The 18,882-nt window shown below is 42.5% G+C and overlaps 1 protein-coding gene across 1 annotated transcript in view; it reads left to right on the top strand.

The window, feature by feature from the left end:
• The window catches only part of SNX9 (sorting nexin 9), a 162,337-nt gene that overhangs the window by 130,176 nt on the left and 13,279 nt on the right, over positions 1-18,882 (top strand). Inside the window, exons 14-17 of the mRNA XM_038766702.1 lie at positions 5,141-5,217; positions 14,669-14,758; positions 16,168-16,282; positions 17,637-17,728. Of these exons, the coding sequence (XP_038622630.1) occupies positions 5,141-5,217; positions 14,669-14,758; positions 16,168-16,282; positions 17,637-17,728 (374 nt within the window). The remainder of the gene's footprint in view (positions 1-5,140; positions 5,218-14,668; positions 14,759-16,167; positions 16,283-17,636; positions 17,729-18,882) is intronic.

The raw sequence follows: 18,882 nt of genomic DNA, 5'->3' as shown, positions 1-18,882 counted from the left end.
TCTTACAGTTGTCAGATAAATCATTTTTCTAAAACTCATGTCTTTTGCCCTCAGATTATTATTACAGACACATCCATTAGAAGATCTAAACTGTAGAGTTCTTTCAGTAGAGCCTGTGAGGACACAACAGCCAAATGTTATCTAGTAGTATTTAAGTGCTTACTATGTGCCAAGCACTGTACTAAGAGCTAGAGTAGATACAAGCTAATCGGCTTGGGCACAGTCTCTGTCTCACACAGGCCTCACAGTCTTAATCCATGTTTTACAGATGAGGTAACTGAGACACAGAGAAGTTAAGTGACTTGCCCAGGGTCACACAACAGAGTCATGGCAGAGCTGGGATTATAGCCCGGGTCCTCTGACTCCCTAGCCCGTGCTGTATCCACTGGGCCATGTTGCTTCCCTCTATAAACAGTGCCTAAGGCAACAGTATTCGGCAGATACCCCAGAAAATTCAAGTGTGAATGGATTCCTTTGTTTTGCTTTTTACTTTCCCTAAATTTTTCAGTTGGCAATAGAGCCAAAAGGGGAAGAATGATTAAATACTTATTTATCCCCATTCCCTCTTCTCTTTTTGTTAGGAAGTGGGATAGAAAGAGTAAGAGGAGACTGTCAAATGCTGCAGGAACCCAAGATAGATCAGCTTTGTGACAGCCCAACAGGTCCCACAGGCTGAAGTCCCAGTGCATCAATGGGCTTGTCAGTAAGAAAGTCCCCAGAAATGAATTCCCCACAGTCTAATCTTCACCCTCAGGGTGATCAGTCCCTGAGACCCAGGCAACACTCTTCAGTTTCTTTAATAATAATAATAATGATGGCATTTATTAAGCGCTTACTATGTGCAAAGCACTGTTCTAAGTGCTGGGGAGGTTACAAGGTGATCAGGTTGTCCCACGGGGGGCTCAGTCTTAATCCCCATTTTACAGATGAGGTAAGTGAGGCACAGAGAAGTTAAGTGACTTGCCCAAAGTCACACAGCTGGCAACTGGTGGAGCTGGCATTTGAACCCCTGACCTCTGACTCCAAAGCCCCTGCTCTTTCCACTGAGCCATGGTGCTTCTCCAGAGAAGTTCCTTCAACTTCAGAGTGTAGAATCTCTATCTCGTGATGTTTTGTACAGCACGGTAAACAGTTTTGCATCTGGTCTGATGTGGTTTTACTTAAATAGGTGTGGTTGGAGAAACACTGTGGTGTAGTGGAAAGAGCACGGGTCTGGGAGTCAGAGGATCTGGGTTCTAACCCTAGCTCCGCCACTTGTCTGCTGTGGGCAAGTTACTTCACTTCAATGTGCCTCAGTTTCCTCATTTGTAAAATGGGGATTAAATCCTACTCCTTCCTACCTTGACTGTGAGTCCCATGCGGAACAGGAACTCTGTCCATACGGATAACCTTGTACCTACCCCAGTGTTTAGAACAGTGCTTGACACATAATAAGCCCTTTAGAAATACTATTATTAGCTACTTCCCATAGTCACTCCAATCCTATGGTTCTGAAATAGTGTGTGTGGCAGAACACAAAAGTTAGTTACACAAAAGAGCTATCTTGACCAGTCTGCTGACGAAGCAGGACTGAGATCCATACCCTTTAATTCTGCATGAGAAAAATTCTTAGTAAAAGGGCTCTTACAGTTTATATATCCACCTCCTGTGTCCAAGGTGGAAATACTTATTTCAGCCAGTATTACTAGATGAAAGCCATTCTTTAGGAATAATCGTATGTATTAAGCACTTACTGTGGGTGGAGCATGGTACTAAGCACCAGAGGAGACTTAACAGGTGGGAATTAGATAATTCCCTGCCCCTTGTGGGACTCACAATCTACAAAGTCTTTAGTTTTAAGGGGTCCATCTCCAGGGTGCAGGGCCCATGGCTAGAAACATTGTGTAAGTGTCCGTGACTTCTGTATCACTAAAGATATATGGTCCTGTCATGTCATCATAGTACCTCTGAAGAGTGAGGGGAACCTCAGTCTCATGACAGACAAGGAGGGAATCCTGAAGATAGCAAGAATATTTCAGTGTTCTCCGCAACAGTCCTTCCAACACTTGAATTAATGATGATGGCATTCGAGAAGCAGTGTGGCTCAGTGGAAAGAGCACAGGTTTTGGAGTCAGAGGTCATGGGTTCAAATCCCGGCTCCACCACTTGTCAACTGTGTGACTTTGGACAAGTCACTTCTCTGTGCCTCAGTTACCTCATCTGTAAAATGGGGATTGACTGTGAGCCCACCGTGGGACAACCTGATCACCTTGTAGCCTCCCCAGCGCTTAGAACAATGCTTTGCACATAGTAAGCGCTTAATAAATGCTATTATTATTATTATTATTTGTTAAGTGCTTACTATGTGTCAAGCACGGTTTAAGTGCTGAGGTAGATAGATACAAGCTAGTCAGGTTGGACACACTCCCTGTCCAACATGGGGCTCATTTTACAGATGAAGTAACTGAGGCATGGAGAAGCTAAGCGGCTTATCCAGGGTCACATAGCAAATAAGTGGTGGAGTCAGAATTAGAACCCAGGTTCTGACTCCCAGGCCCATGTTCTATCCACTGGGCCATGCTGAGTCACCTCAGGAGTCAGAACCATGGAAAATGGAAAAGATGCTGGGACCTCTGGAATGCCCATTTAAGTACTCACACATATCAACACGTGGACCACTGAGGAAATGTCACTGGATCTTGAAGATGCCACCATCAGCATCTTCAAGAAGAAAGGCGAAAGATCGGATTGTGGCAGTTATCAAGGTGCCTTATGACTCTCTTTGGCTGGTGAAGTCCTAGCCAGCATATTTCTGGGTTGGCTACTAAGGAACATCGAAGCAGCGTGGCTCAGTGGTAAGAGCACAGGCTTTGGAGTCAGAGGTCATGGGTTCAAATCCTGACTCCACCAATTGTCAGCTGTGTGACTTTGGGCAAGTCACTTAACTTCTGTGCCTCAGTACCTCATCTGTAAAATGGGAATTAAGACTGTGAGCCCCCCGTGGGACAACCTGATCACCTTGTAATCTCCCCAGCTCTTATAACAGTGCTTTGCATATAGTAAGCACTTAATAAATGCCATTATTATTATTTATTTATGGCACAGCAGTCATGATCTCTGCTGCACGTCTAGTGCAGGGAACAGCCCCAGGACTTCTGTGCAGTTTTCATGGACATTTCCAAAACATCCGAAGCCATCAATAGATCTGACATCTGAATATTACTATGCAGACTTGACTGCCCTGAGAAGTTAAGATTCTGAGGTGACAGCATGGCAGGTTGGGTCAGAGCTGAGGATGCCCCGTTTGATCCATTCTCCATTATCAGTGGAGTAAGGAAGGAATATCTAGTTAGCCCAGTCCTGTTGAACTTACTCGACGCAGCCATGCAGGTATCTGCAACGAGAGACCGGAACACAGGTGTTAAAATAGGTTTTCAGGCCTCTGGGAAATGCCTCCAACTCAATAGACTTGATGCATCATTCAAAGTCCTAGAAGCAGTCATTCAAGAGTTACTGTGTGCAAATCCCTGTGCCTTAGCGGCCCATGCCCCTAAAGACATGAAAATAATCAGCCAAGCGTTACAGGTTGATGGTAAATCTGCAGAAAATAGAGATTTATATTGGCAGTACAGAGCTAAACAGCGTCACAAGAATAAGGCAGAACACCAAGCAATATTGCAGTGGTAGACAAGGAAGGAGGAAAACCAGATCAAGAATGTTAGCTCAGCATTTTGAAGACCATCAAACTGAGTGTGGCAGTGATGTGGTAACAGGCTCTAGACCAAGCTAAAAGTCTCCAGAGTTGTGCTGTTGTCAATCATATTTATTGAGCACTTGCTCTGTGCAGAGCACTGTACCAAGCCCCTGGGAGAGTACAATATAAAAGATACATTCCCTGCCACAACAGGCTTATAATCAAGAGTCTTACAGTCCACCTGTGAGAGCTGGATCTCATGTACGTGCCAGATGTAGCACCTTGATCAGCTCAGTCAGCATCTTTTACAGTCTCTACTCAACAAATGGCCAGGCAAGGTCACAATGACGTTCTGCAATCAAATGAGTTTCCTATCAATGTTAGGTTGGGCATATCAGGAGAATGGATGGCAGGAAGCAAACCAAAAAACTGCTGCATGCTGACCTATAATTGGGAAACCCAAAGCTAGGAGGATGGATTAAATGTTCTAAGGCCACAGTGAAACAAAGCCTCAGACAGTGCTGCATCCTAGCTGCAAAGTGGGAGTCTGTTGCTGAGAGTAGACCTCTATGGTGCACTGCTACCCTATTTGTTCTGAACAAAAGCTTCAGAAGAAGGCAGAATTAAGAACAGCACCAAGACCTGCCATTTTCACACAAGAAAACACAACAAGGGTACCGGCAGTGTGGCTGGGCCTGGAGGGGTCCAACCTCGATCTCTTCCATCCTCTTTTCACCATTCATGGGTGAATTTCACCATTAATGGAGTCAGATTTGAGTATGAAGGAACTCTGTCTGACTAGCTGGCTAGATATATTTAGATTAGAAATCATTTGTTGGCCAGTTGGAGTCTCATAGTTGCCTTTAACTCAAGAAAAAAATGTTAGACGGGCAAAAGAATTACTGGTATTTGTTGCAATCATATTCTGAAAATTTGGAACAATTTAGGGTGTATGTGTCCTGTAACTCTTAAAATATCTTGATTTCTCTTAAATTGCCTGCTCTCCTTAAGCCGTAATATTATTTACGTGCCCTCTGTGTACATCATTCAGCTTGGATGATACCGTATCGCAATGTGTTATAGAAGTCTATGTGATGAACGTCAGACATCACTTGAGACATCAGCCTCCAATATAATTTAATTAAAGTGGAAGAGATGTAGGTTAAGCCTCTTGACAGTCAGGGTGATGTTATACTGGAGTGGGAGTCAAAAGATCACCATCACTGAAGATATTTAAAGAAAGAATAAACAAACCTCCATGAAAAAGAGCAATTGAGTTTTCAGCACCATATTTCCTCTTTCCTTTTCCTCCCAAATTCAACTACTCCAATATTTAGTTGGGCTAAATGATGGATGGTTTAATTTCATCTAGATCACCTTGCTTTTTAAATTGAGATTTTCAGCTTAAAACCATCTTTCCATGTATGTCAACTTACCCCTACTAATGTAACTATAATTACATTTCAGGTGAAACAGATCTCAATGAAGCCATAACAGAAGCAGGAAAGACATATGAAGAAATTGCCAATCTTGTGGCAGAACAGGTATGACTTGTTTTTAGCATTAATGAAATTTTTAAATTCATCAGAGTGCAAAAATCCTACTATTTTAAACTTGAATGAGAGTGTACTGTTTCCAACTCTGTATTAGGAAAGTAAAATTTAACAGGCTGAGGATACTGGTACCAAGGAACTGGGAACAAGGAAGCTCACTAAGTCTTGAAAAGTGAGTGGTTTTCCAAAAGAACGGTGCTGCAGGCCCAGAAAACAAGCATTTACAGGATGTAGGAAAGAGTTGAAGAGAACCAAGGTAAACCCTGAAGGGCAAATGATAAAACTACAAAAAGAAATTCCACCAAATCAATTGAGAAAAGTTTAAAGAGGGTGAGAATTTTTGAGATTTGGAAAATATACAGTATAGTAAGGTGACTATTGGATTTTTCACATTAGGGATTGATTTGAATTGACATTTCAGGTTTTATTTTAACTCACCTTTATTCATATTCAGCATATCTACAGAACAGGTGTTTCTTTAGTGGTATTACTTCTTTCTGATGTTTACAAAAGAAACAAATAGCTAAGGAAGTGCTCAACACCACAACTGTTTATTGGCTTATCACTGGCTTATAAAGCAACGTTAAGGCAAACCTTGATTACCTAGTGGATCAAACTCTAGTGTCAATTCAGAACAGTTAGCAATGCCAAATCCGGGTTTTGGGGTAAAGACTTTATACTGGAGTGAAACGAATAATGGCATACTAAAAGAAATAAGCAAACACTGACTATTTAATCTTAGCTTTACCAATACAGTACTCTTCTGGTCCTCTTGTTACCTCTCTGGTACTGGAAGGGTCTCAGTGTCTTTCACCGGCTTTACGTACGGCTCTCATGCTAAATGCGAGTGACCCCCAAGGCTCTATTTTTGGTCCAGGTTCTCTTCTCAAGTTATACTAACTAGCTTCAACTAGTTTATTATAAGGCTTCAACTATAATCCTTATGTGGATGACTCTCAAATCTACCTCACTAGCCCCATCCTCTCACCCCCTCCAGTCTTGCATTTCCTCCTGCCTCCAAGATACAAGGATATCATGATAGCACCACAAGTTCAATGTCTAGACCTAAACTCCTCACCTTCCCTCCACAATCCGCTCCTGCATCTCACTTTTCCATCACATTTAACTTTATTACCATCCTCCCTCTTTCTGAACCACTCAACCTTTCAGCCCCTTCTTCAGTCTGTTGCTAAATTCTGTCAGTTTTTCCTCCACAATATTTCGAAGATCTACCCGCTCCCTTCCATTCAGGGCCCAAGGTAGTTCGGGCACTTATATCTCACCTTGACTACTTCATCAACTTCTTTGCTGCCCTCCCGGGTTTCAAGTCTCTCCCCTTTCCAGTCCACACTTCACTCTGCTTTCTGGATTATTTTTCTAAAATGGCATTCTGTACTTGTCTGTTTCCCCACTTCTCAAAATGTTTCTTTGCTGGTCCATGGGCTCAGGACCAGGGACTGCCCACAGGATCTCAATAAAACTCCTCACCCTGGGCTTCAAGGCTCTCCATCACCTCGCCCCCTCCTACCTCACCTCCCTTCTCTCCTTCTACAGCCCAGCCCGCACCCTCCGCTCCTCCGCTGCTAATCTCCTCACCGTACCTCGTTCTTGCCTGTCCCGCCATCGACCCCTGGCCCACATCATTCCCCGGGCCTGGAATGCCCTCCCTCTGCCCATCCGCCAAGCTAGCTCTCTTCCTCCCTTCAAAGCCCTACTGAGAGCTCACCTCCTCCAGGAGGCCTTCCCAGACTGAGCCCCTTCCTTCCTCTCCCCCTCGCCCCCCTCTCCATCCCCCCATCTTATCTCCTTCCCTTCCCCACAGCACCTGTATATATGTATATATGTTTGTACATATTTATTACTCTATTTATTTTACTTGTACATATCTATTCTATTTATTTTATTTTGTTAGTATATTTGGTTTTGTTCTCTGTCTCCCCCTTTTAGACTGTGAGCCCACTGTTGGGTAGGGACTGTCTCTATATGTTGCCAATTTGTACTTCCCAAGCACTTAGTACAGTGCTCTGCACATAGTAAGCGCTCAGTAAATACGATTGATGATGATGATGATGATCAGGGGCCAGGAAACACGGAACTTTCCTTGAGAAGAAGCATGGTCTAATTCATTCATTCATTGATTCACTCGTATTTATTGAGTGCTTACTGTGTGCTGAGCACCGTACTACGTGCTTGGGAAGTACAGGTTGGCAGCATATAGAGACAGTCCCTACCCAACAGCGGGCTCACAGTCCAGAAAGGGGAGACAGACAACAAAACAAAACATTTTAACAAAATAAAATAAATAGAATAGTAAATATGTACAAGTAAAATAGAGTGATAAATCTGTGCAAACATATACAAGTACTGTGGGGAGGGGAAGGAGGTAGGGCGGGAGGATGGGGAGGAGGAGAGGAAGGAGGGGCTCAGTCTGGGAAGGCCTCCTGGAGGAGGTGAGCTCTCAGTAGGGCTTTGAAGGAAGGGAGAGAGCTAGCGTGGTGGATGTGCGAAGGGAGGGCATTCCAGGCATGGGGAGGACGTGGGCTGGGGGTTGATGGCAGGACAGGCGAGAACGAGGCACAGTGAGGAGGTTAGTGGCAGAGGAGCGGAGGGTGCAGGCTGGGCTGTAGAAGGAAAGAAGGGAGGTGAGGTAGGAGGGGGTGAGGTGATGGAGAGCCTTGAAGCCAAGAGTGAGGAGTTTGGAGTTTCCTGCTAATGGAAGGAGCATGGGCCTGGGAGTCAGAAGGACCTGGGTTTTCCTCCTGGCTCCATCATTTGTTGTGATATCATGGGCAAGTCACTTTAACTTCTCTGTGTTTCACTTACCTCATCTGTAAAATAATAATAATAATAATAATAATAATGGTATTTGTTAAACACTTACTATGTGCAAAGCACTATTCATCATCATCATCAATCGTATTTATTGAGCGCTTACTATGTGCAGAGCACTGTACTAAGTGCTTGGGAAGTACAAATTGGCAACATATAGAGACAGTCCCTACCCAACAGTGGGCTCACAGTCTAAAAGGGGGAGACAGAGAACAAAACCAAACATGCTAACAAAATAAAATAAATAGAATAGCTATGTACAAGTAAAATAAATAAATAAATAAATAGAGTAATAAATATGTACAAACATATATACATATATACAGGTGCTTTGGGGAAGGGAAGGAGGTAAGATGGGGGGATGGAGAGGGGGACGAGGGGGAGAGGAAGGAAGGGGCTCAGTCTGGGAAGGCCTCCTGGAGGAGGTGAGCTGATTCTAAATGCTGGGGGGGATACAAGGTGATCAGGTTGTCCCATGTGGGGCTCACAGTCTTAATCCCCATTTTACAGATGAGGGAACTGAGGCACAGAGAAGTTAAGTGGCTTGCCCAAGGTCACACTGCTGACAAGTGGCTGAGCCAGGATTCAAGCCCATAACCTCTGATTGCCAAGCCCGTGCTCTTTCCACTGAGCCATGCTGCTTTCTCTGAAATAGGCAATAAGACTGTGAGCCCTGTGTGGGACATGGACTATGTCCAACTCGATACGCATGTATCTATCCCAGTGCGTAGTACAGTGCCTGGCACATACTAAGTGCTTAACAAATGCCATTTAAATTCACATTTAAAAAAAGAAATTGAAAAAGCCTCTTACTCTATACTCAGAAGGGAGAGTCAAAACTCTTCTGAAAAGGATATTCATACAAATTTTAAAACTACCAGATCTTCTAGGTATTACACTCCAAAATGCATTCTGAAGCAAGAAAAACTGGAGATTTCCCAATTCATCATACAAATGAGATAAATTGACCTAAATATTCTATGGCAGCATTAGGATGGGTTCCTAAAAAGTGATTGTTGAGGTAAAAATGGTAAGAAAAAGCAAGATTAGAACTGCCAAAATCAGAAATGATATGAATTAATAGGTATTCCATACGTGAACAGATTGCTCAATTCTATTAAGCTGAAAAAGATGATCAGAAATAAATGTTTCCATTCCAACTCCTCTCATTTCTTCCTTTCCTCCTCTTGCCTCCATCCCACCACGAATAAACAGGAAGAGGAGGCTGAGTCAGAGACTAAAAAGTCAGAAGTTTTTAATCCTCATCCTCCCAGCTCTTTTCGATTTTAAATAGTCAACAATTTGCCCGATCAAGTCCTCATAGTTGAATGATTGAACATTGGGATGCCAAAAAAAAAACAGAAGAAAACATAGAAAGAGAATCTTAAAATCATTAAGAGCATTTAAAATCATTTAAAAGCATTAAAATCATCAGTGTGCACAGCCTACAGCATATAGGAAATTGTCAGCAATTATTTGAGCCACTGACCACTAGGACTGTTGAACAGAAGAACTCTCTGCAGTTTGGAAAAGAGCAAGTATCCCAAAATGGGTAGTTGTTAAAGCCTTGTTCCTAGTTTGGGCTGAATGGACCATTTCTTGCATCCCTACTTAAAACCTTATTGAAGACACATCTCCCAGAGACCTTCCCTGATGAAGCACTCCTGTCCTCTTCTCCCACTCCGTTCTGCATCCCCTGACTTGCTCCCTTTATTCATCCCCCTCCCAGCCCCACAACACTTAAGTATATATCTGTTATTTTATTTATATTAATTTCTGTCTTCCTCTCTAGACTTTATAAGCTCATTGTGGGCAGGGAATGTGTCTATTTTTATATTGTACTCTCCCAATGCTTACTACAGTGCTCTGCACACAGGATTTACTGATGATTGACTGACTTCCATGTTTTCAGGTTTGCTTTTTCATTGTCAGCCCTGATCAAGAGATACTTGCTTGAGAAACAAACACATGGTGGAGAGGGCATGGGACTAGGAGTCAGGTGACCTGGTTTTAATTCCAGCTCCTCCACCACTTTTCAGCTGTGTTATCTTGAGCAAGTCACTTAACTTCTCTAAGCCCATATCCTTATTTGTAAAATGGAGATTAAATACCTGTTTTCCATTGTCCATATACCGGGAGCTCCATGTTGAAGAGGAACTGTGTCCAACCTGATTATTTTGTTTCTGTCCCAGTGCTTAGTACAGAAAAGCAGTGTGTCCCAGTGGAAAGAGCTCTGGCCTGGGAGTCAGAGGACCTGGGTTCCAATCCTGGTTCCTCCAGTTGTCTGCTGTGCGACCTTGGGCAAGTCACTTAACTTCTCTGTGCCTCAGTTCCCTCATTTGCAAAATGGGAATTCAAAACCTGTTCTCCCTCATACTTAAAACTGTTAGCCACATGTGGGACCTGATTATCTTGTATCTACCCCAGTGCTTAATATAGTGCTTGGCATATAGTAAGCACTTAACAAATACCGCAGTTATTAGTAGTAGTAGTACAGTGTCACTACAGTAGTAGTAGCAGCACATAATAAGCCCTCAACAAATACTACAAATTTATTATTAGTACAGAAGCTGTCTTATATCAGGTGGTTTAAGTCCTTGCTGGAAAAGGTGCTGTGTCATGACAGTTAGCATTTAGTTTAAATTTCACTCATCTTCTGGTGGTTGGAAATCATGTGTAGCTCATATTTTAAAATTTTTTTGCCTTTTTTATTTTGTGGTATTTATGTGCTTACTATGTGGCAGTCACTATTCATTCATTCATTTAATCATATTTATTGAGTGCTTACTGTGTGCAGAGCACTGTACTAAGTGCTTGGGAAGTACAAGTGGGCAAAATATAGAGACGGTCCCTACCCAACAGTGGGCTCACAGTCTAGAAGTACTAAGCACTTGAAAAGATACAGCCTAATCAGGTTGGACATAGTCCTTTTCCCACATGAGGCTCACAGTCTTAATCCCCATATTATAAATGAGGTAACTGAGGCACAGAGAAGTGAAGTGACGTACCCAAGGTCACACAATAGTTAAGTGGCAGAGTTGGGATTAGAACTCAGGTCCTGGCTTTCAAGCCCATGCTCCATCCTCTGGGCCACACTGCTGCTCAGAAGTTGTGCAATCTTGTTTGATAACCAGTATCTGGACAAATTGATAGCCTTACATTCCCTTTCTTGCTCTCCCTCTGTCAGGCAATCAATCAGCTGTACTTATTGCACATTTACTGTATGCTGAGCACTGTCCTAAGCATTTGGGAGAGAAATCAATCATTTGAGTGTTGACTTTTTGTAGAGCACTGTATTAAGTGCTTGGGAGAATACAACATAGTATAACAGACACCTTCCCTGCCCACAACATTCATTCATTCATTCAATCGTATTTATTGAGCACTTACTGTGTGCAGAGCACTGTACTAAGCACTTGGGAAGTACAAGTTGGCAACATATAGAGACGGTCCCTACCCAGCAATGGGCTCACAGTCTAGAGGGGGGAGACAGACAACAAAACAAAACATGTGGACAGGTGTCAAGTCATCAGAATAAATAGAAGTAAAGCTAGGTGCACATCATTAACAAAATAAATAGAATAGTAAATATGTACAAGTAAAATAGAGTAATAAATCTGTACAAACATATATACAGGTGCTGTGGGGATGAGAAGGAGGTAGGGTGGGGGGCATGGGGAGGGGGAAAGGAAAGAGGGGCTCATTCTGGGAAGGCCTCCTGGAGGAGGTGAGCTCTCAGTAGGGCTTTAAGGGGAGGAAGAGAGCTATCTTGGCAGATGTGCGGAGGGAGGGCATTCCAGGCCAGGGGGAGGACGTGGGCCGGGGGTCGACGTTGGGACAGGCGAGAACGAGGTACAGTGAGGAGGTTAGCAGCAGAGGAGTGGAGGGTGTGGGCTGGGCTGTAGAAGGAAAGAAGGGAGGTGAGGTAGGAGGGGGCAAGGTGATGGAGAGCCTTGAAGCCGAGAGTGAGGAGTTTTTATCTGATGCATAGGTTGACTGGTAGCCACTGGAGATTTTTGAGGAGGGGAGTAACATGCCCAGAGCGTTTCTGCAAAAGATGATCCAGGCAGCAGTGTGAAGTATAGACTGAAGTGGGGAGAGACAAGAGGATGGGAGACCAGAGGGGAGGCTGATGCAGTAATCCAGTTGGGATAGGATGAGAGATTGAACCAGAGATTGAACAACAAGTTTACAGTCTAGAAGGTGAGATAGATGTTAGTATAAATAAATGACAGATATGTTTGAAAATGTTGTGGTGTTGTGGGGGTGAATAAAGGGAACAAGTCAGAGCAACACAGAAGGGAGAAAAGGAAATGAGGGCTTAGTCAGGGAAGGCTTCTTGGAGGAGATGTGCCTTAAATAAGGCTTTGAAGTGGGGAAGAGTAATTGTCGAATTTGAGGAGGGAGAGCATTCCAGGCCAGAGGCAGGATGTGGGCGAGCAGTTGGCAAAATAGATGAAATCGAGATACAGTGAGTAGGTTGGCATTAGATGAGCAAAGTATGCAGGCTTGGTAAGGTGATTAGTGCTTTAGTGATTGAGTAGCAAGGTGATTGAGTGCTTTAAAGCCAGTGGTAAGGATTTTCTGTTTGGTATGGTGGTGGATGGGCAACCACTGGAGGTTCTTGAGTGGGGAAATATGGACTGAATGTTTTTATAGAAAAATGATCCGAGCAGCAGAGTGAAGTGTGGACTGGAGTGGGGATAGAGAGGAGGCAGGGAGGTCAGCAAGGAGGCTGATAAAGTAATCAAGGCAAGATACGATAAGTGCTTAGATAAATGTGGTTGCAGTTTGGATGAAGAGGAAAGGGCACATTTTAGCAATGTTGAGCCAACAGGGTTTGTTGATAGAATGAATATGTGGGTTGAATGAAAGAAGAGTCAAGCAATGCCAAGGTTACAGGATTGTACTGCTGTCTACTGTGATGGGAAATTCAGGGGGAAGACAGGGTTTGGGTGGGAGGATAAGGAGTTCTGTTTTAGACATATTAAGTTTGAGGTGATGGGAGGACATCCAAGTAGAGATGTCTTGAAGGTGGGAAGAAATGCAAGACTGCAGAGAGATTAGGTCTGGAGATAAAGATTCGGTTATCATCCACATAGAGATGGTCATTGAAACAATGCGAGTGACTGAGTTCTCCAAGGGAGTAGGTAGAGATGTAGAATAAAAGGGGACCCAGACACCTACAGTTAAGGGATGGGCGGCAGAGGAGGAGCCTGTGAAACTGTCTGAGAAAGAGTGACCAGAGAGATAGGAGGAGAACCAGGAGAGGACAGTGTCAGTGAAGCCTAGGTTGGTTAACATTTGCAGGAGAAAGGGGATGGTTGACAGTGTCAAAGGCAGCTGAGAAATTGAGGAGGATTAGGATGAAGCAGAGGCTGTTGGATTTTGCAAGAAGGAGCTCATTTGTGACCTTTGAGAAGGTGGTGTCTGTGGAGCAAAAGGGACAGAAGGCAGATTGGAAGGGGGTCAAGAAGAGAACTGGAGGAGAGGAACTTGAGACAGCGAGTGTGGACAGGTCACTCAAGGTATTTTGATAGGATTGGTAGGAGTAGTACAGTATAGCAGAGTTGGTAGATACGTTTCCTGGCCACAACACCTTCTGCTACCCACAGACCTCATCTCTTAGGCCTCCCTTAGGTCTCTTTGAGACAACAGCCAAGTGGGGTGACAGGGCTGAAAAAGAAGGCAAGTCTGAAAATAAACCACATCTGCTGACTATCAGATTCCCATAAGCCCAGAGGCAGTCCTTGTTGTATTAGGTAGGATTTTACTATTCACTTCAGATGAAAACTGGGTTTTTCTACTTGATAAATTTTCAGCAACATGTTCCTCTGTGTATGGCATTCCCAATGCCAGGTATGGTCTCCCAATTCTCATCTCTGAAATTGTCCTAAGTTAATCATTTATTATTAACAAGAATTCTTCAAAGGAATATCCATATTTTGACCTTATTATGTGTGGCTTCTTTTTTAGTTCATTTCTAAATTGACGAATATTTTCTCAGTTCTTATTAGGAAGAATTGAGAAACCCTGACTCTGCAGAGCAGTCTTTTACTTTTTTTCTGGAGCATGTAAAGTTGCATTAGCTTGAAGAACCACAACCAAATTGAGTTTAGTCTTAAAATATTTTTTTTACGGTGAAGATCAGAAAAAGACTCTCATCTAAGTGTCAGTGAAATTTCAGCTGAGGTAAAAGTGTCTCCATTTGGATCCATTCAGTAAATTTCAGAAAAAACCTTGGCAAAATGGAGTGTGGGGAGGTGAGGTAGGGAGCCAGGGAGAGGACTCAATATTCACCTGTATTGCACTGTAGGAATTACTGAATTTGTTCTTCATAAAGTGTGAATTTTCTGTCACCTGGAAGTAACATTGTTAATTTTCCAAAACTTGCTTGGAAAGAAGTGAGTCTTTGGAATTTTTTATCTTGCAGTGTGGCTGCTGCAATAATGCAGTTTTTGGTTCCATGAAATTATTCTCTTCGAGAGGTATTATTAAAATTATAGTTCGATGGCACATAGTATATATTTTGGTGTTCAGTACATTTATTTTAAATACGTTACATTTTCTGTCTCTCTGAATGTTTGCACAAATTCTGCTGCCCCACCAACAGCCAAAGAAAGACCTCCATTTTTTGATGGAATGTAATCATGAATACAAAGGATTCCTGGGCTGCTTTCCTGACATCATTGGTGCTCACAAGGTAAATCGTCTCAGAAGTTCACAGATCATAACCCTGGTCTCCCAAATGGTCAGGAGCCCATCTCTCCCATAACTTTAAACATGCTCCTGCAATACTATCACTGAAATGGGTTATATTTGAAATGAAATCTCACTGCCTGTAAGTACTTGAGTATGAACCCTTTGTGGGACAGGGACTATGTCCAACCCAATTATCTTGTATCTACCCCAGTGCTTGGTACAGCGTAAATACTTCCTTAGCACATAGTAAGTGCTTAACAAGTACCATTAAAAAAAATTTTAAAGTACTTGGTTATGGCAGAGGCCTGGGAAGAGAATTATGTTCATCATGCTGGAATAGGTGCACTGTGAATGACTTTCATGATTCACTTAAACACTTGGAAAAACCATTTAGGGTGATGCTGCATATAAAACAGAAAATGCTATCCCTTAAATAACTCTTGAAGTTAGAACAAGGATCAGACACAGGAAAATGTCCTGTGAGTTGAAAATAAAACAAGAACATCTGTAATTTGAATTTCTGACCAGCAGAAGGAGTGAAATGTTTGTTTTGACGTGACTTGCTTGGTTCCCTCCTTGCAAAATGAGATCAGATTTCTTGTATTAGCTGAGGGTAATAAAACACATTTGGTTGATCAGATCAGTTCCTGATCAGGATGTTGTTCAGCATTGAAAGTGGGCTGATGGGAATGGCACTTGAGGGGTTGAAAAGAATTGAGAACCTCTCTCATTCATCTGTTTTTTTAAAGTAGTATCAATCGGTAAGAAAAAAAAAACTACTTCAGTTTTTAAGAGCTGGATATGTGAGTATAGAAACTGTTGAAGGCCACATTTAATCAAAGTTTTTAAATGAGAGATGGCACTCATGCTATAGCACTCATGTTCAACCGCTTGGTAGGGGATGCATTTGCCCTTAGGAATAATTCAGTTGTGCCTATCCAATTGTCTTTTAAATGGAACCTCTGAGTATCCAATCTGCCAGTACTGTTTTCCTGTTTGTTGGACCTCTCCTAATTAGTCACTTAGGAATGTTTGGAGGTAAAAAGCTATTTGGTTTCCTTTGTCCACCAAGAGCCACAGGAAGCAAAACTCCTACTGGTTTGTAATTTATAGGTGTTGAATTGTTCCATTTCCAACACTGTTGTATTCTCCCAGGTGCTTAGTACAGTGCTCTGTGCACAGTAAGCACTCAGTAAATACCACTGATTAACTGATTTGGGAAACACTTCTGTTTCTGGGACTTTCTTCTATTTCCCCTAGAGTTTGGTGTAGAGAAGTTGAAATATACCAAGTAATAGATTTCCCCCTACAGAAATGTCAGATGTAGAACACATGTCCATCGTTATGTGTGGTGTCAGTAAGCACTCAAAGCCTGATTTTACTGAGCCTATCCTATTTTGAATTTAACAGGGAGCAATAGAAAAAGTGAAAGAAAGTGATAAATTGGTTGCCACCAGTAAAATCACACCACAGGACAAGCAGAACATGGTGAAACGAATAGGAACTATGTCTTACGCTCTACAAGGTAAAAACAGAAACCATCTTTGTCATTCTTCAGAGTTTGTCACCAGCTGGAATAAGGGAATTTTCATTTGGAAGTTTCCCAGCACAGTTGAAATAAGGTAGTGACAATAGAAACTGAGAATATGAGCCCACTTTCAAACCTTTCTCTTAATTAGCCTTTATATTCCTCCAGGGGGCTGGTTTACAGCTTGAAACGGAGCCCATTTAGGGTCTTCTATCTGTAGGTGAACTATACTCGTCAGCTTATTTAAATACTTTAATATTTGAGTCTCAAAACAAGATGGGTGATAGCCTCTCCAGCTAGCCCTTTGTTGTTGGCACTGTCTGTAGAAACCCAAGGTCACGTTCACAGTGTTTTTGGTGAATGCTTTCCCTACATTCTAGGTCTCGGTCTCTCAACATCCTGGAAGGGGAGCCATTACAGTCCTCTAGACTGTAAGCTCACTGTGGGCAGGGAATGCGTCTGTTATATTTTTGTGCTCTCCCAAGCACTTAGAACACTTATACACACAGTAAGCACTCAGTAAATGTGGTTGATTAAGACTGGGAGACGTTTCCAGATGGTACTGGAACAATCATATTTGATTATTCCATAGTGCTGAAGCCAGATCTTGTTTTCCAGTAAGTTGAGTTGGCTGACCTGTGGTTCCGTGGATTTTGCTTCTTTGAGGATAGCATTCAGATGATGCTTTCTGCAGGATTTGAATAGTGCTCAAATGCAGTGCATATAATTTTAATAACCCTAATCCTCAGACAACAGTAGTGCAGGCTGCATATAAAACTAGATGACTTTTTACGTGGGATTTGCATTGTTGTCGGACATTCAGGCCTAAGGGCTGGAGCATATCTCATCATTTTTAATGAGGAAAGCGAGGGCCTATAAAGTGGAGCATATTGTTGACAATGCCATTTAGCAAGACCCAGGCCTTGAAGTGCCAGGGTCACCTGGGTCAAGAGCAAGGAATGAGCTTGAAGGATCTTTGTTTCTTTAATTATTTTCAATTCTGATATGTTTATTTCCTGACCTTTTCAACTCTGAGCATTTTGTTCCCTGCTTAGATTTAAATGCTTTCCAAGCACCCCCACAAAATGGATATTAAAAGCAATGTTGTCCACTAAACATAGACATGCACATGAGCCTGATTATTTGAATATCACTTCAGTGACTAAAGTAAATTGCCCCCCCCAATCAGAAAGTGAAAAGAACAGTAAGCAAGCAAGCTGTTGGGGTGGGAAGTGCTGTGAAGGCAGCCAGACTAAATTCATTTTTGGAGTAATCATGAGGAAGTGAGAGAACTATTTATAGGGATCTGAAAATCTTGACAAACTAATTTATGTCTTGGGTTTGGTTGCAGCGGAGATGAATCACTTTCACAGTAACCGAATCTACGATTACAACAGTGTGATTCGCCTCTACCTTGAACAGCAGGTTCAGTTTTATGAAATGGTAAGTCTGCACCTTTCTCGGACATAGAGCAATTTCTTTTTCCTCTGCGTGGTTTATGGGTAAGAAAGGCCAACCTGGGCTAGACTTGATTAAGCATCGCAATTTGGATGTAATTCTGTGTTTCTTTGTTTTGGCTATGGTTCACCCAAAGGGATCATTAGGATCACCCATAAGGAAATAATAAACACCAACTTAAAGAAATAACAATGATTTCAAGACTTTGGGTTGCATTTGTTTTCTGTTTGGAAATTTGAATAATAATTTTGGAGTCAGGCCTGGACTTTTCTTGAGGATTTGAGAATGTCATGCTTATGCACACCAAACTTCCCCTAGACCATTTCACTTCCCTTGTTCCACTCTTCTGCAGCGCTCACATTCTCTCTCTCTCTCTCTCTCTCTCTCTCTCTCTCTCTCTCTCTCCCCCTTTCCTCTCTCTCTCTCTCCCTCCTTTCCCCTCTCTCTCTCCCTCCTTTCCCCTCTCACCCTTTCTCTTTCTCTCTCGCTCTTTCTCTGACTAGTATTCTAATTTTAAACCCTCCAAATCCAGGGACAGTACAAGATGAGTCATGCCATTATTCTAGCCTTTGTAATGTCTTTTCAGCTCAGGAAAGGAAGACTGGCACTAGAGATTAAACCAAGAGGCTCTATGGACAGTTGTGAAAAAGGAATTTTAACAATTACAAAGAATTTTGTGTCCTTGAAAGATTAGAAAAGCAAAAGGCAAAGCAAAAATAGTCCCTGCATGTCATGGAAAATATCAGAAGGCTATTGAGATCATATGCAAACTAGGACAATCATTCAGCTGTGTGGGTGAATAGCAAGGATCAAACTATACCTTAGTGATAAATTAACCTTCAAACCCAAAGGTGGCTTTGTCACCTCACCCACATTTTAGTTTGCTCCCACACTTGGCTGGAAAGCCTGTCTGTGAATGCCAAGATAACAGGAGAATACAGTGTTCCTGTATAACATTTAGGACCAGTAGCAAAGACTGATAACTGACCACAATCAGTCCTTTGTTTTCTTTTTTTTTTTTTTTTTTTAGTTTTTGTAAAGCGCTTACTGTGTGCCAGGCACCATACTAAGTGCTGGGGTAGATACAAGCCAATCAGGTTGGACACAGTCCATGTCCCACATGGGGCTCACAGACTTAA

Source organism: Tachyglossus aculeatus, chromosome 2 (assembly GCF_015852505.1).
Source record: "Tachyglossus aculeatus isolate mTacAcu1 chromosome 2, mTacAcu1.pri, whole genome shotgun sequence".
Classification (NCBI taxonomy): domain Eukaryota; kingdom Metazoa; phylum Chordata; class Mammalia; order Monotremata; family Tachyglossidae; genus Tachyglossus; species Tachyglossus aculeatus.
This window is presented reverse-complemented; position numbering and strand designations above follow the sequence as displayed.